At 35.3% G+C, this 26,310-nt stretch overlaps 1 protein-coding gene across 4 annotated transcripts; it reads right to left on the reverse strand.

The window, feature by feature from the left end:
• Positions 1-568: 568 nt before the first annotated feature.
• LOC123526353 (potassium voltage-gated channel subfamily C member 3-like) lies at positions 569-26,030 on the reverse strand. 4 transcript variants are annotated; one of them, XM_053522923.1, is made up of 5 exons: positions 25,898-26,030; positions 13,001-13,187; positions 8,946-9,060; positions 3,092-3,259; positions 569-2,199 (listed from the first exon to the last, which is right to left on the reverse strand). In XM_053522923.1, the coding sequence occupies exons 1-5, from the start codon at positions 26,025-26,027 to the stop codon at positions 1,030-1,032; spliced, it is 1,770 nt and encodes a 589-aa protein (XP_053378898.1). In that variant the 5' UTR covers positions 26,028-26,030; the 3' UTR covers positions 569-1,029. The 4 variants fall into 4 exon arrangements, with proteins under 4 accessions (XP_053378898.1, XP_053378900.1, XP_045161411.2 ...); XM_053522925.1 differs by lacking the exon at positions 25,898-26,030 and adding an exon at positions 23,679-23,785; XM_045305476.2 differs by lacking the exon at positions 25,898-26,030 and adding an exon at positions 22,104-22,237.
• Between the last annotated feature and the right edge of the window lie 280 nt (positions 26,031-26,310).

Below are 26,310 nucleotides of genomic sequence, written 5' to 3' on the forward strand. Positions count from 1 at the left end.
GTACGCTAAAATGTTTATCTGCAGCATAAATGTGCAAAATGAATTAAATAAACAGAATAGATGTATAACTATGTATGATTTCAAATTCAAAACCATATACAAGATGAATTTCATTCATCATTTCGAGTCTTATCGTAAAACTGTGAATATATTGCATTCTGTTTTTGTTTGTTTACATTTCGCTTAACATGTGCACACAGTCGTGACCTCTAGACCGGATGTTCATTAGGGAAGTTCACGCAAGTTTTTTCTGTAACGTTGACATAAGCATAAAATATACGGAGCATCTCTGCAATATGGAATATTGAGACAAGGTGACTGGTGCACGATTGAAGATAAATTATCGCTTGTTTAATATCAGTAGTACACATTTACTGACCTGTGTGTTTTAGGTATGAAATACGAAATGGGTTAGTATATTTTCCCGTTCATGACCATGGTTCTTATAGAATACCTAGGGGTAGGGTGTAACACGTACGGAGGCATTTTCTTTCTGATCTGGTGCCAGTGGTTCTGAAATTAGAAAGAGAGTAATTCAAAACGAAAATAATAATAACAACAACAACAATGGGTTTCAAGCCAGATTGATGTAACAAGGTCATACGAAACTACAAAAATGTCACAACATACCATAGTTTCCCTGCTCACGTGAAAATGTACTCAAAGGAAAAGGCAATTAATGACACGTAAGGCATAACCCAGACTAAAAAGAAACAGCATAGGGCCTACTCTCAAAATATTTTGATTAGGCCTATCATTGCTCATGTTCAGTCGGACAAAATAGTCTGTGTATATTGTTCCGCGCTATTCATATTTCTAGGTAAACAAGCCGAGACACGCGACGTTGACAGCCGCAATATGTAAATGAATCGACCAAACTAAAAGCCTCTTTAAATAAAAGTATATAAATTTATGAAATTATTCACACTGCCGTTTGGCAAGTCGTTGATTATCAGAGTTACAAGAACTTGTGTTGGTAATCCTACATTAAGGTCAAGGTCAGTAACGGGCACGTACGTCTACTATTTCTTAAATGTCATCATTGCTTTGACTTAATGTCTTCCCGTTTTCATCTTCGACGTGAATAGTTACCAGGGGAACGCATTCTTGTTTGTTGTCGTTGTCGTCTGTAAAAGTATCCTTTCTTGGAACTATTTCTTCTTCCGAAGAGGAATTACTGCGCGAGGAATTTCCGGTGTTTTCTTTTTCATCTTTCGTTGCCGACTTTTCTTTCTCAGCCTGAAGAGCAAATTGCACGTGCTTATAATAAAGCATGAAATTGTTGACCAGCGCGGGAACAGAAAATCCGATCATAAGCAGACCGGACATGGCGCAGATGGAACCAACCATTTTTCCGAGGGTGGTTTTTGGGTACATATCACCGTAACCTACAGTCGTCATGGTAATGAGGGCCCACCAGAAAGCATCGGGAATACTTTCAAAGTCAGCACGTGCTTCTACAAAATATATCAATGAAGAGAACACAAGGATTCCAACAGACATGAAGCACGTGAGGAGCACGAGCTCGCCTATACTAGCTTTTAACGTGTACACGAGGATCCATAATCCGGGCACGTGTTTGATAAGTCGGAATATTCTCAAAACACGTACAATTCGAAAAATTGTTATGAATTCCACGATACTCGAGTTACTGTTGATATCTGGGTCAGCGGCATAAACAATCATTTCGATGTAGTCCGGAAGAATTGCTATCAGGTCAATCACCCCCATCAGAGATGTGACGAATTTTAGCTTCTTGGGCGCAAACACGAGTCGGACAATATACTCAGCGGTGAAAAACACAAGGCACACTATGTCTATGATATGCAGAGACGGATGTTTGAATTTAGATGCATTCCCAGAAGTAGATTCGGTACTTTCGGAAAGAGATTCCGTACTTCCGGTAATGGTGTCGGGAGTGGTTGCATTGATGACCTCATTGGCGATCTCGTTCGAGAAATTTCCGACAGATGGAGTTATTCCATAATTCTTAAAGGATGACGTGGTTCCGGCAACAAATGAAAATATAGAAAGAACCACAAAGAACAGCGACAGAAATCCAAACAGTTTGGCTAGGAATGAAACGTCGGGGTTGTTAAGAAAGTTCCAGATCTTTGGTTGGTGCGTGTTCCACCATGTTTTCGTCTTGTTTTTATCAACTTCAACTGTGAGTAAGGAACCCTTCCGGTCATGTTCTAACTGAAAAGACAACAATTACTGTATGTCAACATGATATTCAAAGTTTTTTTTAGTATATTGTGTTTCAAAAGAGTAGTTTTTTTTACACAAATTTCCATTTTTACAATTAGATATTATATGTACCCTGAAATTGGTACCTAAGTCTGAGGTATTTTTATTGACGTAAGTAGATGTGTGATGAACTAGTTTTGCTCTCAGACCATGTTTACTAGTATATTACAATTTAGCCAATCAGTCAAAAACCGGAGTTGAAACAAAAAGTTGCCATTTATTAGGTACTTTAGCAGGGTTTTATATGATACATTCCAGTTCTGGTTTGATCATTACCGCTTTAAACTACACAGTAAATGAACTGTGAGAGTATATAAAAGTGATACAATTTAAAATTTATATTTGAGCACTGGTAAGCTGCGGGAGTTAGGTATAAAGAAACCTAACAATTTTTAATAGAGAAATTTTATCTCACTACCACAGCATATGAATGATACTGTATGACCAGTGTAACAGAATATTAATGGTGTCCCCGTGGCTGAATGGTTAAGATCGCTGACTAAGAATCACTTGCTTGTCACCGCTGTGGGCGAGAAACTTCCCCGGTTTGGAGTGTGGTATTCTTTCACGTGAGGAAGGTGACCACCCGTGCCCGGTGTCTAAAATGATACTCGAAGAGAAAACTGGACATTCTTCCATAATAAAAAACTTTAATGTCGCCGAGTGGCCTAAGATTGTATCGTTGTGCCTTAAATACCCCGAAGAACAGCAAAAACAACAATAAAAAATCGTGCATATCTTCTTGTTCATAAGTATTTGAAAACGGAATCATGTAAAGGAAATAATAATTGCGTAAATTAATATACACGTATCTTACCTTCAAATGTTCATTTTATCTTACCTGATTCAGGGCCTCAAGCGTAGAGTTCCAATCATTGTAATTAGTCCAGCAACATTTTTCTATCTTATTCGGTTTGACTCCCCAAAATTCCAGTTCATTCTTTGCCGCAGGTCCACAAATGTAAGACGGTATGTGGAGTTCCCCTGTACGAAGGTAGTTCAGTGTAGCCTGGAAAACATGATATAGTCGATTATGCAACAGAGTAAATCACTAATACGCACTTATAGCAAAGTACTTAGTATATTGTGTTTGTGTAGCCTGAACAAAAAAAAAACGATAACCGAACATCAAACAAGTTACTTCATTGTATATTATACCAGATTTATATAGCGCTCCTTTCAGGATAAACACGGTCAAAAGCGGTTCACAGAGCGCTAAGGCAGCCATTCATGGCGCCAAAATCATCCTCTACTAGTAAAGGGCGATCTGACCAGAGAAAGCCTCCAGGACAGAGGGGGGAAAATCCTTATACAGGCTCGCCCGGCTAGCTTAGCCTAGCTCTTATTGTACTGGTAATGGAGATCGCAAAATAAAACATTCGAAATAGAAAACTAAAGAGGTGGCCAATGGATACTGATAAATACAAGGGGGGTATTCGATCTACTCCTTACCACCGAAACAAAATGGCGGCCAAAACTGAAAATGTGAGTTTTTCTTACTTTTTTCCTTTTTCAAGGATATCTAGACAATAGCACATGTCTATCAACCTGCTCCACTGTTTTCTCTATCAACCGATACCTTTCACTTTGGAAACAGTACTGTAATTTGTCTGGAATGCTGGTCATGAGATTCGAATCGATGAAAAATCCTCCGTTAAACACGGGATAAGGAATAGTGCGACTTGCAAAAATAGTCTTTTTTACCTAATATATCCCAGGTTGTAAGCTATTTTTCTGATTTGAAGGAATATTTCCACATACTTATCTAATACTGTTCGTTTTGTACAGATCACAGTTCGTATTTTCAAAAAAACACAATTTTTGTCCGATGGTAAGGAACAGTGTGCGAAAATTAGAGGATAAGGTGCAGTGCAATTTTTTCAACTTTTTACAGTTTTCTTTCATCGTTTCTGAGATAACCAGTTGACATTTCTCTACCATGTAATAAATGAAGGGGTCGGATTGAGGCCGGAGTAGAACAGTAACATAATCCCCGAATGAACAATTATTACCAGACAAGATATGTCAGTAGGTAAGCACACTTGACTTTTTCAGTGATTGTCGGTTAAACACAACTGTTGTTCTCCGTTCTACGTGGTGTCTTATATCACTTTTGACCTAGATATTTGGCCAATCAAACATTTTATAGGAACCTATATTTGGCCATTCAAATGCTAAATAGGTAGGGAGCAAATGTTACCGATTTTTCAACTGGTTAAATATACAAAGCAACCAATTTCGTCTTCAGAAGATATACTACAAAAGTTTGATTTCCACTTCAGAAGCTTTTCAAGAAATATAAACAACAACGATTCTTCTGGAAATTACAAATCGGTTAGGTCTCTTGGTAGACTTTTATGATTATTCATGACGGCAAAGAACCGTTGCTTTTTATATTTCACAATCTCATTTGCATATTTAAATTTAAGTGAAACTCTGATCATCTTACTGTAATTCGTGTAGTATAATACTAGTAGCACTATTCAGTTGCTGTGCATTTCCATGTGTAAAATGAATGATATTTCCGCATAAGTATTTGGTTGTCGTGCTTTTGAAATATATAAACCATGCATTCGGAACAGGGCAATGCCTCTATTCTGTATGCTAAAACATACGGTAATCCAATTTCACTTGAAAGACTTCCAAGTAGGATGTCTCGTTATCAGCCTGAACGAAAAAAGTGAAAAATGTAAACATTTTCATAAACATGGCTATAACTAAGGGGAGTCGGATTCAGTCTTCATTTAAAAATGCGAGAGGAATTATTCACCCAAAATCACTAGTGAGGCGCACGTGTATGTTACTGTTTACTATCTTATTCACAAATCAATAGAAGAGTAATTCGTCTCCATGTCATATAGCACCAAGCTTGTTTGATTTTTACACCGAATCTTTGACTGTTACCTTTGTCTGTTAGTAATTTATGAAGCTTCAAACTACCGTAAACAATACATACGTTACTGTCGCTAGCTCATTTTTATGTTTAATGAACGTTCTTTAGTTAAAATTCATCAGTAGTCAACGAAATCACATATTTTCATGAAGTAACTTTGGAAGTTATTTTATAATCAAACATAGATACAAATTTTTCCGGACTTCTCTGGTATCAGTCATCATTTAAAATGATGTCTCAACCATAATGATACTTACGTTATGCCAAAGAATATGATAATGTTTCTGGGTAGAACAAACATTCGCACGTCTGTTCGTAAATTATATAACTATTATGCTTGCTCATTCATGCTGTTAATTCGGCTTATATTTTATATCATATCAGCGTGGTAAACCTTACCCAAAAGAGTATATAACAGATTGATACATCCGTTACCGTATTGTAGAAATATCACAATTTAATTCATTTTTTTAATGCTCTTAAAGACGGAGTTCATTGTCATATCTGATAGCTGATTACCCTTTAGGCAACAAATATCTGTCTATGCATATTCTTTATGAGCATCAAGAAGAAATGATACATACGTGATCGATACATACGTTACTGAAATATTTAAAACTAACTCCTACGTCAGCATACGTCAACAGTGACGCAGGGTTTCATGTTTAAGCTTTTTAGGCCGCCAACTTTTAGTTTTGATAACCTTTTATCACGTACACATTGTAAACAAATTCAGTTTTGAGAATTGTATGCTATAGATATGATAAGAGAATAATATCACACCGTAATAAATTTTCATATCTAATAATTTTTAAACATAGAATATGCTTATTATTTTCAAATGAAATCATTACATATATATTAATGTATATAAAAGCAAAGATACAGTGTGTACAAGTGATACATACGTAACCAATAGTAACGTATGTATAATTTCAAATAAAAAACATTTCTTTTTTTGTGGCATTCGTAATGTAGTAATAAAATAATTTGAATATCATGTTCGGAATATACAGGATATGAATAGATAGAAACGTATTTTCGCATTATGTTTAATTTTGAATGGGTGCCATTATTTATCTCCAAAGTTGATTTGACAATGTAATTCAAGTTCCATTTGATATGTAATTCATTTACATCAATCTTAATGCTTCAATTCATTCGAACAGGATGGATTTTATATCGTTTCGTAGAATTTTGACGATTACATAACGCAGATTCATATTTTTGTACAGCAGGAGGTTACATGCCAGTGTAATTGTGCAGTAACGTATGTATTTGCTTTGAAAAAAAAGCTATTTGTTGTCGCGATATTGTTTATTCTTCTTTTCTGCAATTCACATGATATGCATAACTGCCTCGATAGTGATTAAACATCTTAAAACACTTTCTTTATTATAGTTTTAGACCAATATACTAGAAATTTAGGACGTACATAAATTTCAGGACAGTATCATAGATGATTGAATTCAAATGAGAATACACTATTGCCCATTAACAGTAATACAAAATTTAATGTTATCGAAACATATTCAAAGGGCATATAAAAGATTTTATTAACGAAAAGTGGCATCGGTAAGTACATTGTATATGCATAATTTACTTAACTGGTACATACGTTACCTTCAGCATACTCATCGATTTTGTGTTATGTATGATGAAAATATGATAGAATGTTCTCAAAGTTGTTAGAATGACTGTAAATATTCCAGGACTTTTCCTTCAGACAAAACTATTGTTTGTATTACGTTTAAATTACATAGAAAAAAAATAAAAAATCTGGTTTAGTTCACTCTGAATGTTTAAATAAAATTTGATTTCAATTCATCTTGTTAGTTTGATATACGAAGCCGGAAAAATAAATGCAGTTTGTATAATCAGTATGTAGCTAAAATGCTGGTATATTTTCAGCCATTCTACTAAACAAACCGACACAGTATGTCAACCGCGCAACTGTTCCCGAAAACAGTTTGTTTTTTAAACACTGGTGTAGTCACGTATGTATTTTGAAAACCCTCAAGGAAAAAGTGGTGATGTTTTTTAATGTATCATAACTTTCTTCAGAGAAAATTTTCATGGTTGGTTTTTTTGTGTGTTTAATCTAGGTATGTTTTATTTTGGAAATGAAAGCACCTCACTTGTATACCTCAAAATCTTTTTTTTTTTCAGATTTTTTACGACCTATATGCGCCTAATTAGTGATTTTGAGTGTATTACTTCCCCAAAAAAAGCTTTTAAAATGTTTGAATTATTATATACCATTAGGAGAAAGGCTTCTGGAAAATAAGATGTAGTCCTTTTTATAAAAAAAAGATGTTAGCAGTAGTGTTTTCAAATCATAATATTAAGATTTAGATTCGTTTATTTATAAAGCTTATGGAACTATAGATGTGTTGATAAACGTATTTTATGATACTGCTTTCACCCCTGAAATTAACATGTATGATTTAACACATAATGGGAACTCCAAAAACATTAGAAGCATAAGCACCACTTGTCAAAACACAAATGTAAAAGCACATAGTGTAAACCATCCTATACCAAAAAGAAATTTACAGATCTTGAGTTAAATGTTGGCAAGGGACACTATATTAAATACTTGCTAAACTTTTGGCTTTCAGTACATCACGTGTCTGATAGACAGGCGGATACCTTTTAAATCTTACTACATTGAACAAGAGATAGTTATAAATGATCACCAAAATATTATTTTAACAGAATTTTACTTGTCTCTGAAAAGAGCGAAGAAAAAAGTCGCTTGAAGAAGTGAGCTGCACCTTATCCTCTTATTTTCGTACACTGTTCCTTACCATCAGACAAAAAACTGTGTAATTTAAAATTGCGACTTTTAATCGGCTCCAGACTAACCATGAAGGAAATATATATTGAAATTTTACTTCTAATCAGAAAAATAGCTCACAGCTGTTTGAATAATTAGGAAAAAAGACCATTTTTGCTAATCGCACTATTCCTTATCCCGTGTTTAACGGAGGATTTTCCATCGATTCAAATCCCATGACCAGCATTCCAGACAAATTACAGCACTGTTTCCAAAGTGAAAGGTACCGATAGATAGAAAAAACAGTGGAGCAGGTTGATAGCCATGTGTAATGGTCTAGAAATCCTTAAAAAAGATAAAAAGTAAGAAAAACTCACATTTTCAGTTTTGGCCGCCATTTTGTTTCGGTGGTAAGGAGTAGATCGAATACCCCCCTTGAAATATGCATTTTAATGCTGCACATCATAAATTGTGCATGTGAGACTACCAATTTTTCTCACCAACGAGCGGCTGTCAGCCGAGTTCGTAAGGTAGTGCCCTAGACTGTCACATCGACGACTACTTTAGAACGTAGATTATAAAGCGACAGTTGTGTAAAGCTTTTAATAATTCATTAGAACCAGTTTCATTCATATGATATGTCAAAAATGTACATATTGTTTGCATTTTCCCATGTTTACGATGACTTGTAACAGTGAAATTCCGTTAGCTTGAACATAACCCGTCCGAAGAAATTTGTTTGAATGAGCGGTTGGACGAGGCTTCCACATTAACCTTTAACCTTACCCTGCTAAATTTCTTAATTGGACTGGTCTGTCATTTAATTCTGACTCTATATCGCATGTTAACCACGAACATGTCTTCTTCCATTAACTGGAAGTGAAATCTAACGATAACAGTGTCGCTGAGATCAAACACTAACCGGTTTACATCATGATGACGTGTAAACTTAATCATAAAACCAGAAATCATTTAACCAGAAAATGGATATTATTATTTTGTAAGAGCAGTATTTATACGTACCCTGAATACATCCGGATCTCTGTCAAAGAAATACTCATTCTTCTCGGGTCTGAAATGTTCCTTCAAGAACTTTGAATTGGCCAGTGGACTATTAGGAAGGCGGAACAACGTTGATCTACAAAATGTCAATAATACAGATCACAAATTGAGGTTTAAGAGGGCACGCAGAGCGAAAGACACTAATTAGCCATCTCTTTATATAGAACACTTTCTTCACTGCTTTATCTCTTGAATCTTGAATTTTCGCTTCAGGTCCTCTCTTATTATATCGACAAACAAATTAAAACTTCTTAATTTTGTAATTCTAGTGTTTCGCTCGAGGGGGTCGCGGGTCGGAAAAACCAAAAGGCAAAATCAGCCGCCATTTGTTACAACTAAAAGGTCTATATATGACCACAAGTCTTTTGTCCGCCGTGGAAAAGAATTCTTTAAGATTTGTCTTTCTTTCTTTTATTTTGATAAAGTATGACGAATCAACGCTTAGACTTGCTCTGGTACTGACTGTCATGTACACCCTGCAGTTTCAGATGTTTGGCGTTCGTGAAGATGGACCATCACATCTGAGCAACATTTTATCACAATTTTCATTTTTTTGTATATTCTGATAAAAAGAACAAAAAGACCCATTTCATTGAATTAGATCCCTATTAGAAATGTATGTTTTATCATTTGTATGAAAATTGGTTATTATTCCCCTTTAATTTGAAAGTATTCAAAAAGTGGACTATGGCTTTCGATTTCAATACAGTTTCTAAATTTACATTTGTATTTGATAGATAATGGAAAAGTTCAACAATCTGAACCAACCTGCAAGTTTTTAATCAGTGTGTAGCTTCGGTATTCATTTATTTCTAATCTATCGTGGTTGCGCAACGAAGACATGTAAAGGGAGGTAATAAGAACTTTACAAACTTGCATTTCTAACGAATTTGGGCTAAAAATAGTCATGTGAATTCTTAGGCAAAGTATGTTTATTTAAGTTATACAAATGCTAAAATAACTATATTTTGTTGCACAACCATAACAGGAAAGTTAAATTTAAGAAATATCTAAATGGAAGTTCAACATGTATTAAGTAGTCAGTGAACATACACAAGTGTAAATGAGCCGTGCCATGAGAAAACCAACATAGTGGCTTTGCGACCAGCATGGACCCAGACCAGCCTGCGCATCCGCGCAGTCTGGTCAGGATCCATGTTGTTCGCTTTCAAAGTCTATTGTAATTAGAGAAACCGTTAGCGAACAGCGTGGATCCTGACCAGACTGCGCGGATGCGCAGGCTGGTCTGTATCCATGCTGGTCGCAAAGCCACTATGTTGGTTTTCCCATAGCACGGCTCAAGTGATCATTTGTTATATTTTCAACCAAATCCATTCCTGATCAGAATCTGATTAACCACCTAGGATGATGAGTGGAGACCCTTTATTGGCCCATATACCGAAGTCTTGTAAAAGATATATTTAAACTATATTTGCCTACTTGCAACTTTTTGCAAATAATTGCAATGACAAATATATGAGCTATTTTGTGAGGGGCGGAGCCATTGTGTGAGGGGTGGGGTGGCTGGGGTCAAATAGGTTTAAATTTATGCCTAAGAAGTATATAATATTTTATGGTGGATATACGGGCTTTACTTTAGCATATTGAACCTCATGAATATTTATGACTTCCGCTGTATTTATATGATGCAAACAGCTTACTATACCATTTGTTATCTTTATCACATCGTATATATCCTTAATATTATTTATTGCATTTTGTGCATTCTTTATTAAATGTGGCAGCTTTACCATCGTAGTACACTGTTTATAATAAAATGTTTGAAGTACATTATGGGGGAAAATTGATTAAAGTTTCCACAAACTGTAATTTATAATCCGCCTACTAGAATAAATTGTCTACGTGATGTAATAAACAAAAAGCGTTATATAATGAAATGGCAAGCATAAAATTCAACAGAAAAATCATCTCAGGCCGATATTAACCCTTAGCATGCTGGCGGCAGATGATTCTGCCTTTGCGACCAGTGCAGACCAAGATCAGCCTGCACATCCGTGCAGTCTGATCATGGTCTGCACTGTTCGCTATTCAGTCAGTAAATTTTCAGTGAAAACCCCTTTGAATAATAAGTGGTACTGTTCAAATTGTAAGATGGACCAGTCCATTATAGAAATTTAGCAGGGTAAGGGTTAACAAAATTCTTTATATATTCAAAAACTGAAAATAAAATTATATATCGCCTGCTTGTTATAGTACATATATAATCTCATCGACTTGGGACTATTTCGCTGTCTGCAAGTTATACCCTGTCGGACGAGAAAGTTTGACATATGGACAGAATAATAACTGCCTGTCCTTCGTATTGTGCTCGACTTTACAGGTGATATTTTATCAATTAATATTTTTTTAGAACCCCCCCCCCCCCATTGTATTCGTTCCTCCACGAAAATATCGCAATGGTAAAACATATATTTTGTTTAAAATGTTATCCAGACATTTTTAAAGACACGACACGGATCGTCCTTATGTGTAGTCTGTCCGCGTCGTTCCAACCTACAGTCCTGGTAGTCCTAACGTAAAGCTTGGGTTGTCGATATGTTGCACAAGTAGTCTTGACGTATGGTCCAAGCCGTCCATAGTACTTCCCGGATCGCCTAAACGTATGTTCACGTCGTCCATATACTGTTCGAGTCGCACTAACATGTGGTCAGTATCGTCCATATACTGTCCGAGTAGCACTATAGTGTGGTCTGTATGACTCACATGTTGTCTGATTCGTCCATACATCGTCCGGGTCGCGCTATCGTATTGTTCGAGTGGTCCAAATACTGTCCAGCTCGTCCAAATGTATAGTCCAGTTCGACCATATACTATATGGTTCGTCTATATACAGACCGTATTAGTATTGTTCGGGCCGTCCATGTATAAAGTGTGGTCCATGCGTTCTTTCCAGATCCTCCATATACTGTCCTTATCGTCAATGTAATGTATCGGTCTTCCAAACGGGTAGTTCGAGTAGCACAGCTACTGTCGAGTCATCCAAAGGCGCAGTTCGAGTAGCACATATACTGTCCGGGTCGTCCAAAGGCGCAGTTCGGGTAGCACATATACTGTCCTGGTCGGAGTAGTTCGAGTAGCACATAAACTGTCCGGGTCGTCCAAAGGCGTAGTTCGAGTAGCACATATACTGTCCGGGTAGTCCAAAGGTGTAGTTCAAGTAGCACATATACTGTCCGGGTCGTCCTAACGCGAAATTCGAGTAGCACATATACTGTCCGGGTCGTCCTAACGCGTAGTTCGAGTAGCACATATACTGTCCGGGTCGTCCAAAGGCGTAGTTCGAGTAGCACATATACTGTCCGGGTCATCCTAACGCGTAGTTCGAGTAGCACATAATATTATACTGTCCAGGTCATCCAATCGCGTAGTTCGAGTAGCACAGATACTGTCCGGGTCGTCCAAAGGCGTAGTTCGAGTAACACATATACTGTCCGGGTCGTCCTAAAGCGTAGTTTAGATCGTCCGTAAAATGTTCTGATAGTCCAAATTTATCGCCAATGTCGTCCATATTCTGTCTGTGTCGTTTATATAAAATGACTGGGTAGTCTAAACGTATGATGCGGGCCGTCCATACTGTCTGGATCGTCCATATAATGTCAAGGTCGTCCATATACTGCCATATACTGCCCTGGACGTCTAAACGTATGGTGCAGGACGTTCATATACTTTACGGGTTGACATAATATATGATTCGGGTCATCCATATACCGCCCTGGTCGTCCTAACGTGTACTCCAGGTCGCCCTAACGTGTAGCAGGGTCGTCCTAACACATGGGTCTTGTTGTCGGTATATGGCTCTGGTCGTCTGGTCATCTGGTCGTCTGATACAGGTTATTCCATGGTCCCAGTTGTCATTGCAGAATAATTGATTTAATTGCTTAAGATTTACCAAGCGTTAATTTGCCATGCCCGCTCCTCCAGCATCAGTTTTAAAAACCAAAATAAATACGAAAGGTCTACAGCCAATAAGCTAAAATATGCCTCAATTTACTCACTTGTAAGTTTCGAACCTCACACCTCCAATATTAAAAATGAGTGTTTCCTTTGACGTAGCAACGTTTACCATGACCCGGCCTTTAGTGTCGACCTTGGCCCCTGGAATCATGGCCGACACCATACCACTCATACCGCCCTTCATCTTTCCCCGTTTTTTGCTCCGCAAGAAACCGCCGCTTCCATCCCCTAAACAATTGAAAAGATAAACATTTTCTGCTGCAAACTTAAAAATATATACGTATATAAAATATATGAACATCATGTAACTAACGGACACAGGGCTATTCTAGCCGCCCCATCAGTTTCAGTTACCAACGTTAGGCCTGTCTGAACTGAATGCTTTCAAAGAAAGTGAGCATTCAGTTTTAAAAGTAAGTATATTTTCATTTTGTTGCACCGACACAATTATAGGTCATATGGCGACTTTCTAGCTTTGACGATGGAGGAAGACCCCGAATGTCCGAATGTCCCTCCGTGCATTATTTCGTCACGAGCGGGCACCTGGGTAGAACCGCTGACCTTCCGCAAGCCATTGAAAAGCAAAGACGTATGGTACAACTAAATTTAAAGTATATAAATTATTAGAATGATTTTTTTTTGTTTAAACACGAGCTGGCAATTTTGGTTTGCAAGTTGCACTCCACACCCATTGGCACCAAATCAACAAGATGACTTTATACATGTTGCACTAGCTCTCATAGTCAACTTCCGGTTCAGAAGACATAGTCGTGTGCACATGTAAGCGAAACGTAAATAAACAAAAACAGGATGTGTTGTTTTCACAGTTATACAATAAAACTCAAAATGATGAATGAAAGTCGTCTTAAAAATTATTCTGAATGTGGGTTTATTTAATGAAAAAGAAATGCATTGCACATTCATGTCGCATATAAACATTTACGACGCTAGGCATATACTGTCGTCTGAATAAAAAATTGTGCAAGTTTTTCGGCGAACGCCGTCTAAGAACGAGTTCGTGACCTGGGCTGACCCATGCCACTGAAGTTTGCAAATCGGACTACCTGATAACGCATCATAGATAATTTATCAAAATGAAAGATTTACGCAACACTCTGCCTGATTAAATGGGTGTCTTTTTTCCCCACCCTGCTGATTGTGCAACGCTGAGTGAAATGACAGATGAAGCCTTTGTCCTTAATGACGCTGTTAAGTTTCGCTCAGTATATTTAGAAGAATATTGATATTTTTCCAAAAATTGATAAGTAAGTTTAATAAATATAATAAAAACAAATACCATAATAATCAGTTTACACAAAAAGCTGAATACGTTCTGCGTATCGCATGAATAAGGGTGTGATTAGCCGATCGATTAAAGCCACTGCTGTAATTAACCGTCGACAAAATTGCACCCCTACGAAACCTAGAGAACAATTCAAATTGTTAAAGTGTGGTGTTTAGTTTTGCTATTTGAAAAATGTTAGACAGATGATAGAATAACACAAATGATATGAAAACCTCATAAACTTGTCTTATTACAATTCGCCGATCATTAAAAAAAAAAAAAATCTTGTTTTCTAATAACGTTGACGAAGGAATAAAATATGCTGAAGAAAAACTGCTAAATTGTATGGTGGTTGATTTCTGTCATTTCGCGTTTTCGCCCCGCGACCCCGACATACCAGTTACTAAATCTCGCCCCGCGCCCCCGCTAATTGTAGTGTTTTCGCTCCGCGCCCCGCTAAAAAGCGAGTTTTTGCCCCACGCCCCTGCCATTTTAACTTGTTAATTCTCGTGTTTTCGCTCGGCTGGGTCGCGGGGCGAAAACGCGAAATGGCAGACATCAGCTACCATAAAATTGTGGCCGGTGCACGGTGGAAGATATTAACTGATACTAAGTGTTTAAGTTAATATTAGCTAGTATATATATCTTCCCGCTCTTGACCATGGTTCTCATCATATACCGTTGGTGTATAGTATAGCATGAAACTGACACTTTCTGTTCATTGGTACAGATAGGCGTCCGTATAATTATTGCTTTATGAACGTTTATGTTAAGTTTGAACGATTTTATAAAGATATTTTCCCCCTCCTTGGTGTATAAGACTCGTTTTGGTTGATGGAGCCGTGCCTACGGTTATTTATCAGAAATGCTTTTTACATTACGCTTGGTCTAGTGTATCATTCATTAATCGATACATTTAAAATGTCCTATATAAGATTGAATATGATTGATATGAAACAAGCTTCTCAGTTTCGCTGACAAAAAAACTTTTGAATAAATTTTGTAGCCGGACGACACGTATCTTTATGATTTTCATGCTAAGGTACGTGCACATTACTGAAACCAGTACATGGGTAATTAATATCAAAATTGTTTTATTTGTGTTATTTTTATCAGGAAATTTAACGGTCAAAAAGCAATTATTTTCAAATAATTAGTTTGGAGAGAGTCATCAATTGTTATTATACCCCTAGATTGGTATTAAGCAATCTGACATGCCTGTGATATATTTTTTGTACATCTATTCATAAACTGTTCCAATCCATGGTTAGATGTCCCGCCATCGAAATAGACTGGTTCATGCTGGCCCTACAACATTACATTTCGGAAACAGACCAGTCAAAGGTACAATTTAAGACTACATGAAATAACCGAAACATGTTTAAGACGGGTGTAAATGGCATATATAATATGTCATCTTAATTAACTTAATGAAAGTTTGTAACCATGTTGAACAATTCTCCTCTTTGGCGATCTTATCAGTACATCTACGGCACATATTCTGATAAGCCACCAGACAGCGCAACTGATAAATCCTATTCCTAAACTTACATTGATTTATATAGGAAAATGATACATTCACCAAAGAAAATGTCATAAATTACACATTTCTATTTATTCTATTATACCATCCCTGATATATCCTTAAAAAACAATTCAATACCTTTACGATGGTATATTTTTCTTCAAAATAAGTCAAGATTTGGTTGCTTCTAAATTCGTTTGAAAAAAGTCTCTCAAATTCAATACACTCCATATATATGTTTGGCAGAATTACACGATAACCCTGTTTTTACTGATTATTTTTGATGGAAATATTAAAGTTAAATTTCCATCCCTGATATATTTGGAAAGTTCCCGCCATGCACATTCTAGACATATATTTTATTATAAAATAATTTCTTTCTTTCTTGCTTCTAAATTAGTTTAAAAACAGAGTTTCAACGCTTTCTGTATATTGACAAAAACGTGCCTAGTTTTACGATAAGATAGAGCCGTACATGATTGTATAATTATTAACAGAGTTTAGCATAATTTTTAAGTTGCGTTCCGTCTGATAAATGTTCTTTTAAAAGTTTTTTTCTTTTTAAAGTTTTCGTAGCATTTTCCTTTGAAAATACTGATATATGTTTTTAAAAATTCGAAAAAAAGCAGCTCTGTAGTTGCATTACAGTAATAACCAAAATAATAATACAATATATTTATTATGACTTATTTTGACAAAATGACTGGGTGTTTCAGTAAATTAGTTTATTTAAATTTTATTTAATTAAATTATTTATTAAATTTAAATTTAAAGTGTCATTTTGGTCAGGTAGCATCCTGTTTCTTGTATACATGTATATCATCGTGGCACGAGACAGCGTATATTGTATTGACAAAATATTAGCATTACAAATTTTATGGTCATATGCCTTAAATCAGTGTAGGCAGAAATTAAATTATGTTAATTATATTTTAAAGGGACACGTATGTTGCCATCCGAATCACAGCATGTATGACTGAAAGGTATAACATCGTGATACGTGCCGATGTATGACATAAGTATTTGAATTTAAATGCGTGATTTATGTCAAAGTAGCGGATTGTATCAGTGAATTAGAATTAAAAGAAAATTGACAAGATATTGGCTATGATTTGTAGGGTTTTTTTTATACGCACCTTGTAAAATGTTCCAATAATTAAATGGAATAACCAATTGTAAAAATATCTCGCAAAGAAAGAGTTGAAATGTTCCTACATTTTTCGAGATCTAAATGGCTATAATTTTTGACAATATAATACTAAACTTAAATGCCTTTCAAAGAATTAATATGAGATTACAAAATTGATAGCAGTTTTCTAGTGCGTGCCGTTTTACGCCACAACGATGTTTATCTCTTAATTAAATGTAATTAACAGTGGACAGATGCACATGTGTTTCATAATGAATGGAGAATCGACAACTAATAGTTACCACCTGTGTTCATCTGGACCAATATTTTAGGTTTTATTACTTTTTTGAAGTTTTTTCATGTTTTACCCTTTATTAAAAATAATAAGTAACAAGGAAAGAAAATAATTCTCAAATTAAACTATATTATATAATTACGTATTGTCCGTAGGTATTGACCTGGCACTCGTGAATAGTCCGTATGTTTTCGTAAATAAATTTTCGGTGTCCGAACCTAAACAACGATATAACTATTGAAATGCTAATTATATACCATCATGTATCATGCGGACAAAGCGCTTTGCCACTAACCGCAGGGTAGTGTGTTCGAGTCATCTGTCTGACACTTTTTTTTTATTATTTTTTTTTCTGTAAAAGACGGAAAACGTGTCACACTTATCATGATTTATCAACGAAAAACTATACTATGGTGACCATTCTTCTACGTACTTAAAACCATTCTACAAAATGTCGTTTAAAATCTTCAGGACCGGGCAAACATTCATAAAATAATATAACTATAGATACAAATACAAGCACAAGGAATTATATTTTATATTTCATCGTAAAAAGCATTAAAAACAGCAAATTCTAATGTGTGACCATAAGATAAAGTTTGTCAGTAATTAAGTTTTAAAGCAATTTGAAAAAGAAAATGAAAAACCCGCCAGTGAAATGACCACAGAAGAACTTAAAACAAGACTGAAATCACTAGGAATCACTACAAAAGTTACTTCGCAAAGCTACTGATGCTTATTGATAAGTATGTGTTAAGATGATGCAAAGATAAGGACTCTGAAAATAAGGGGAATGGTGTTGGAGATGATACATTATAAACAGATGTGCAGATATTGTATATAATGTACCTAATTCAATATTATCAAATTTCATAAGAACTCTATGTTTTATCATAGCATGCATACATTTAAAACAGGGTATAGCCTTTGATTTGTTTGAATACCAATACATGATATTATTAAAAGATGTGCAATGAAATTATTGAATAGATTTGATAAACTTGATAGATCTATCCGCTTGTCATTCAGTCTGAAGAATACATCAATTATTCAAAAAAAAAAATCTGATTTTTGATCTGATAATAAATACTATCACAAAACATATCACTATCTTGTACTGAAATGTTTTCCTCTCGTACAGTTTAAATACTTTTGTTGGATTAAAATTTCAGATCAGAAATCTATAAATCTATAAAACGAATAAATTCCTAATGAAACACTTGCGTATTAGGTGCGAAAAAGTATCCATTGTTTCGTGCAAAGCACAGAAAATAAATTGTTAAAATATTTTGTTTAAAGAAAAACATAAAACATTAGTCACAGCATTTACATTCTGAATATAGAATGCTATTCATTTATATTAATTGAATGTATATAGACAATCAAGCATGTAAGAGATGATGTCTTGTTACTTGATCACTGTTTGAGATAAGAGTTATCAAAGTGCTAAGGGGAGAAAACGCTAACAGCGAAACTGACTTAATCGTAGTATTTCCACACTTCCTTCCCCTGATAAGTGAGGAAAATTTCTCAGTATGCCTTGATATAAAGAAAGCTACGAACAAAAACTCGAATCTCTGATTGTTTGCATTAATTTGCTCACATTTTTGTAACTTGATAATTTCAATCGAGTTGATTGATCATTTCTTGTTGCCTCCCTTTAGCACGTGACATAGAATTTTAAAAGTACGCGTAGTTACTTTTTGAACTTCAAAATAAAAAAGCAAGATTAGACCTTAAAAGCAAACAAAGTCTTTACCCGAGATAAATCTGTGAACTTTTTTCGACGATTTTCCACAGTTTGTTCCATTCCTCATCGTTAACATTTTTATTGTCGACGCGTTTTAATTTCCCTTTGGTGTTTCCTTTTTTAATTACAGAATATCACACTTGTGCCAATATTACAGTTTAAGTTTAATCATTCAAAGTCTGCATCAGTTTAATTTATCTTATACTTTGTGCGTTTAGTTCTTAAACCCACTGTCTGAACTTTTCAGAGTGAATTTTAAACTCCTTTCGTGAAATTTTATTCACATTAACCCTTATATTCATTTGAATCCATCCCACCTGCTAAGCCAATTTGTCCATTTTTTGCATCTTTTATCAAATAGTCTCATCAGAATGTACCTATTGTTATTTTACAATTGTAACCGAAAACTGTACTGCCCGAATTACGATACAGTGTGTAACAAGGTCTAAATGATATATTGTTGTCATCTTTTAGAAAACGCTTCGGTAACCGTGAGACTGACTTTATCAATCAGTCTACGTTAAAACGACATTTTTGCACTTTCCACCATAAATAACCTTCGGCGTTGTTGGACATCTATTAAAACTTATATTACAGTAACCTCATTTTTGTTGTTCAGGGACTGTGAAACCCACTGTCCTGTTCCCATGCATAAGTAAAGGGTTCTTGGTACAAATAAATTTGCTCCCATTATCAGTCTCATGAAATTAATTTTGACTTATTTTATGTTTTTAGATAATTTCAATTAATTAACCATATCATTGACATCACTGTTATCAGCATGTGAAGATAGACTTAAAAATTATCACTATTATATTTTTTTCAATTAAGGAAACTAAAACAATAACATAGCAACATGTTTAGTTGTAAAACTTTCAATGTTCTCTCTTTTTCCGTACGTTAAGCTCTTTCTGTAATCTGATACGTTAACAAATCCATCCCAAAATGAAATTTCATACAAATCCATACAATTTGCGCTGGGTGTTTTGTTTATTATTCGATGATTGTGGTTCATATTACAAATAAATGTACATGAAAAACCAGAATTAGCATAGACGCAAAATTTAATTTTGATTTTGCAACAGGTTCATCAAGGCGTAAAAATACACCCAACAACAACGCAAGTTTTACACGAGGTTTATTTTAATCACATGAAGAAAGTTGAGCTTTTGCATTAGCACAAAGTCTGCACTTGTGAACAGGGCTTATGCATGTATTATTCGTTTCAACTTGTTTACGTTGCGTTGCGTCCAAAAATGGTCGAATTTTAGTAGCGACAAACTGCTTTTCAAGGATGCATATAGTTTGACGGGTATTATTGAATGGAACACTTTCTGGTATTTTGTTTGTTTCCGCCACATAGGTCTCCATAATCACAATAAATTGTCCGCATGGTCATTGCCGCAGCCATCGCTAATGCAAGCATAAATTTTCATCACTTGAGCGGGACTATTTGAACACATATAGGAGAGGACTTACAGGCCAAGTTTGGTGACATTCCATCAAGCAGCTCATGGGAAAAACTTGTTTAATGATTTTTTTAGTTTTGTCTAGCCTCTAAAATTAGCCAAGCGAAACCATTTGAGAGAATTTTAGAGAGGATCTTCCAATGATGCTACAGAACAACTTTGGTGATGGTCCATCCGAAGCGATTCATGAGAAGAAGTAGACTAAATAAAGCAACATTTATTATACCCCTAGATTTTGCCCTTTATTTCAAATGCAATTTTGACCCATTTAGCTTCTGGAAACAATTTTTATAACCTCTGCCTTCGTCTTTTAACAAAACGTCTCATAAAAATGTACCTAAAGATGTATTGTTATTTTTACAATTTTTGCCGAAAGTGAAATATTCTAATCATAATTTCGTCTGTAATCGTGTGGAAGAAAGTGATAGAGATTTTTTATCGTTTACCGGTCACCACAGGATATCTAAAATACCGTTTATTTATTTTCCCTATTTAAACCCCCTTCTGGTCATATATATAACAGACGTATAGTTTAGATTTAAATATCCAATTTTAGTGGCGTTTTTTTTTTTGCGATGATATCGTATTTGTAGATATTAAACTGGTTCATTTCCGCAGTGTAATACACTTCATAAAACAAGTTCTGTAAGAAATCAAGAAACGTTTCTTCTTTTGAAATAAGAGAATTAATGCTTAAACTACTATTCCACTAATATATGAGCCGTGCCATGGGAAAACCAACATAGTGGGTTTGCGACCAGCATGGATCCAGACCAGCCTGCGCATCCGCGCAGTCTGGTCAGGCTCCATGCTGTTCGCTTTTAAAGCCTATTGGAATTGGAGAAACTGTTAGCGAACAGCATGGATCCTGACCAGACTGCGCGGATGCGCAGGCTGGTCTGGATCCATGCTGGTCGCAAAGCCACTATGTTGGTTTTCCCATGGCACGGCTCATATACTGTAGTTTGTTTGTTAATTGGCATTGTCCCCTCGGCCCGACCCTGGATCCGGGCCTGCATTTACACTGTGTGAATCTATACATTGTATACAGTGTTTACTATTTTAAACTTAATGCATTGACTGTAAATACACATAGCATGTTAATTTTATGTTTACATAAACTATATGAAGTCAATGCTCATGTTTTTAAATATTAAATTTGCCTCTAATATACCTTCAATTGTCCTGAAGAGCAAAGAAGCTATATTTACTCAAGAAATTCTAAAAATAGTAACATACCTTTTCCGGAGCTATTAGTTACAAAGACACCCGTAAAAGTTTGATTGGTCATATTTGATAAAGTTGAACTCGTAACTTTCATACAAAGTAAGAGATCCAATGTTATTCCGTATTAATTCAATACAACAACTAAAACGGGAGAGAATCGAGTTCTTTAGAAATCTCTTTTTTTCATTAATACGGTCCTTTCTATAAACACTTGATAGTGGCATGTAAGCAAAAGATATATTTTAACTGGTATGTCTTTTTAACAGAGTTGTATTGTTTTTATTTGACAATTTACAACTTGTCTCTACAAAGAAACATATGCGGAATTAGTAAGGGTAATAGATAAATTCGCAAGTGCACGCTAAAATGTACTGGACACATTTAAATGTACACACAATAGATGCTTAACTTGAGTAATCTTTTAAAAGGCGACGTTTAGTATTATATAAGAAAAAGATACCTACCTAAATCCATTGAAGGTATCCGCTAATTCCAAGCTAACACAACAAACTTACAATTTTGACAACAAAAAGTATTGTAATAATTGTGTATAATAACTTGTAAATTTATATACTTTAAAAAAAAGTAAGATATAAACAGACGACATTTGCACGACGAACTGAAGTGTTGAAGTGTTGATTTGCGTACAGTCATGCACATGATATAATAATAAATAATATTTCTTCTTTATTTTCACTCTACAGAGCGTGTTAAACAAATATATGCATGGCCTTGCCATTGGCATTTGTATTCACCTCTTGACCGCTCGTTTACACATAAAAATGTATTGTATTTAACAGAATCCGAGAGCGCGTTTACATTTACTTTTAAATGTAGGACTTTTTTTTCTATATTTGAAGTTATAAAATTCCGCAAAATGTAAGAGAGTATGCAACATGGCAACCAAGATGGCGCCTGAAACAACAAACTTGACGATACAGTTGAATAGCAATCATTTATAAGACGTTAAGAGTCAACTGCTGCAATTAAAATTAACTTATGGACAGCGATTTCCTAAAACATGTTGATAAAACAAGATAAATTGTTGGCTTCATCAGCAAAATGTGATTTACGTCAAATTACGTCACCATCTGAGCAAAGGAAGCGTTTATAGGTCACACTACACTAAATAGTATTCCCTATATATTCTATATAAAACTGACATTTTAAAGAGCTACTAAACATAGCTAGACCCATTTAGAGAACAACCCTAAAGACATTTTAAAGAATTATGATAAAACTGATATAAAATGAAAAGAAAAGTAGGGGTCATTACCTTCTAAGAGAAATTTCTCTTGTCACATTTGCTTACTGTAAAATCACATCAAAATCACACTGCTGTGACCTGTAAGTACTACTCATACCAAAATTGAGTTTCACTTCACCAAACACATTCTCCTCTCCCATTTTTTCTACCAAAATGTCAAAAATGCATCCACAATAAAATTTAAACAGAAAACAGCTTTAACTTAGACCTCTGTGGCCATGCCAAGTGAAAAATTAGTGTTCAGAAACCTGTCCGCCATTACGCGATTACCCAGATGGCTCACACGCTGGTTCCTTTACTATAGTTAGGCCTATACGACATATACTTTAACCATTTAAAATAATTCTTCTCTGTTAACAAGTGCACGAAACAATACAAATGACAAAACAAACTGAAATTGTAAATGAGAAATGTATTTTACGTTATTTCACGTCACCAACTCAGTCGTAAAATAAAGCACTTATTCATTAGACCCGACTACTGCAACTGAATGTAGACGACTAAACAAACGTGAAAAAGATTTATTTTTTTTTTTTTGGAAAAATAAATGAAATATGAAAGGTGTATTTTACGCTTGTTTATGTTGCCCATCGAATTGCCACATACGGCTAATGTTCATTATGAAATGTAACGATCAACAACAATTATTGGCTGGGGCTGATTAGACAAGTACTAGTATTTTAAACTGTATCTTTGTAAATTGCTTTTGGGAAATGTAATTTACGTTAGTTTACAGTACATTGCTAAAATCAACAACATGGTTTATACATACGTGTTGCCGCATTGGCCCTGTGACCAGCTGATGCCATCATTACTAATTTGTATCCTTTCGACGCTCTCCCTTTTTAATATTTCTTAAAGGTTTTCTTTATCTGCTGTCAAGTTTAACAGTTTCAGTTATTCTAAATACACAATCAAAATTCTATCACACATCTTAAGAAAACAAATTCTTTATCTGCTGTCCAATTTAACAGTTTCAGTTATTCTAAATACACAATCAAAATTCTATCACACATCTTAGGAAAACAAATTCTGTATTTGCAGCTTAAAACCACCGAATCAATAGAAAATATGTTGCAGTAGCATAAATAAAGGCTTTGGATAAAGAAAATACCAGTAACAAAAATTTAAAGAATAAATTTTACGCCTTTTGGTCGCTTATTGAGTTATATTTAAACAAACAAAACCAGAAAAACCAGATTTTATTAAAAACATATAGCTGTATATGCAATTCTAATTTGAAGAAAACACACAAAAGAATTATCATTAAGGTGTTATCATATTCTTTTCAGGGGCTAATTTCAGTGTATTGTAAATTTTCTTTTATTCGTGCATGGACGGATTTTATGGGCGATATTGAATTTTCACGTAATTGTTGTAAGCTTCAATATAGTATTGACATTGTCTGTAAGTTATGTTGGCTGATTTCTGCCATTTCGCGTTTTCGTCCCGCGACCCCGCCGAGCGAAAACACGAGAATTAACAAGTTAAAACGGCGGGGGCGCGGGGCGAAAACTCGCTATTCATTGGGGACTCGGAGCGAAAACACGATAAATAGCGGGGTCGCGGGGCGAAAAGTCGACATTTAGTTACTTTAATGGCGGGGGGCGGTGTGAAAACTCGACGTTTGAAGAACGCTATTTATCGTGTTTTCACTCCGCACCCTCGCCATCTTAGATACTAAATCTCGATATTTCGCCCCGCGCCCCGACAACTAGCGAGTTTTCGCACCTCGCCCCCGCCATTGCAGTGCTTAAATTTCGCCTTTTCGCCCTGCGACCTCGTGTTAGACGGCTTTTATGTAAAACACATGTGCAGATTTATAGGAACTTTTTTTTATAAATAATTTTCTGAAGATGTGCCGCTTTGTGATCAATATGTGCAGAAGTACCAATTAAGTGTGCACATCATGTTCATTAGGGACAGCTACTTTTTAGCTCACCTGAGCACGAAGTGCTCATGGTGAGCTATTGAGATCGGTGAAACGTCCGTCGTTCGTCATCAGTCAGTCCGTCCAGTAGTAGATGATAGAACAATGTGTTGGGTGAAGATTGTATGGATGGGTGGGTGGATGGATGGATGGATGGGCGGATCGGTCGTTAGATAGATATTCTTTAGTAATAAATATCTATTAGAAATAAATATTTATTCTATCAAATTTTCAAAATTGGAGTTTATGGGAAAACCACAACGTTTAGGTCATTTTCGCGTATAGGAAAACTAAGAAGTCAACTAGATTTAGATGAAACTTACCAGTTGTAAATTGAGCAAATTGTTTTTCTTTTGATTAAATAGAATGTATAAGACTTTGTGCTTATTTTGAATAGACGCCCATGATTAAAGAGACCCGTTGATATCAAGCATATATTACGACCTAACTAAGTATTTCTTCGGGGGTCAGAAAGTTCTTAATCTTAAGAAACATAGAGGCGTTGTCGGTCTTATCAATTATTACAAATAGTTCTCGTTTCCGTATACCCAATAGAATTTATTCTCTATTTACTCCCGGAGTTATAAATATGCAGAACTATCTTAATCTAAAATCGTCAATATTTTGTGTAATTAATGTCCGTACTGGGCTTTAAATTCAGTTATTTTCGAGACTTGCTGAGGATGGAATATTGAAACGATGCCGACGACGACGATGATGACAATGACGACGATGAGGATTAATCAAAGGAGCATGAGGATCAATATGACGATGAAGTTTGTTTTCTCTTTATCACTTGGGATGATTTTGATGAAATGAAACGCGACAGCAAAGATTTAGTGAAATAAAACGCGACGGCAAAGATTAAAACGCGACGATAAAGATTTAGTGAAATAAAACGCGACGGCAACGATATTTCTACTAATATCCTAAATAGTATCACAACATCTTTGGCGACCGCGAGTATGATTTATCAAGTTGTAGAAAAATAGCTGAAGACATATGCAGAGCTAGAAGAAAAATGAAACTTTACCAGAAAATAAAATTAGAAGGCAACTTACGCTTGTTATTTAAACAATCCATCTCGATGAATAATTTGAGTTCATCCCAAATAACTGTCATTGTAACTGTATGTGGTGGTTGCCAAATTAATTGGACTTTTGAGGCTCGACTTGATACTATTTGTTTCATGTTTTGAGGAACTATTGATATGTGGATGATACTGATACAAAAGTGTGTTATATCGCAATCTTCTACGTTTATGATCCGATGAATGTAAATAATTACATTAGCCCTTTGATTTTTTTTGTAGAAAACATTAAGGGTAGGATCTGTGTGTGGCTTCCATTTTGATTCAAGATATATACAGTTATACTTTTTCAATGCGATTACAAAGAGTGATAAAATGATTTTGAAAACTTTAAACATTGTCTACAACATTCGAACGGTAAGATTTAGCTACGTTTTCAAGAGT

The sequence above is a fragment of the Mercenaria mercenaria genome, chromosome 14, assembly GCF_021730395.1.
Source record: "Mercenaria mercenaria strain notata chromosome 14, MADL_Memer_1, whole genome shotgun sequence".
NCBI classification, from domain to species: domain Eukaryota; kingdom Metazoa; phylum Mollusca; class Bivalvia; order Venerida; family Veneridae; genus Mercenaria; species Mercenaria mercenaria.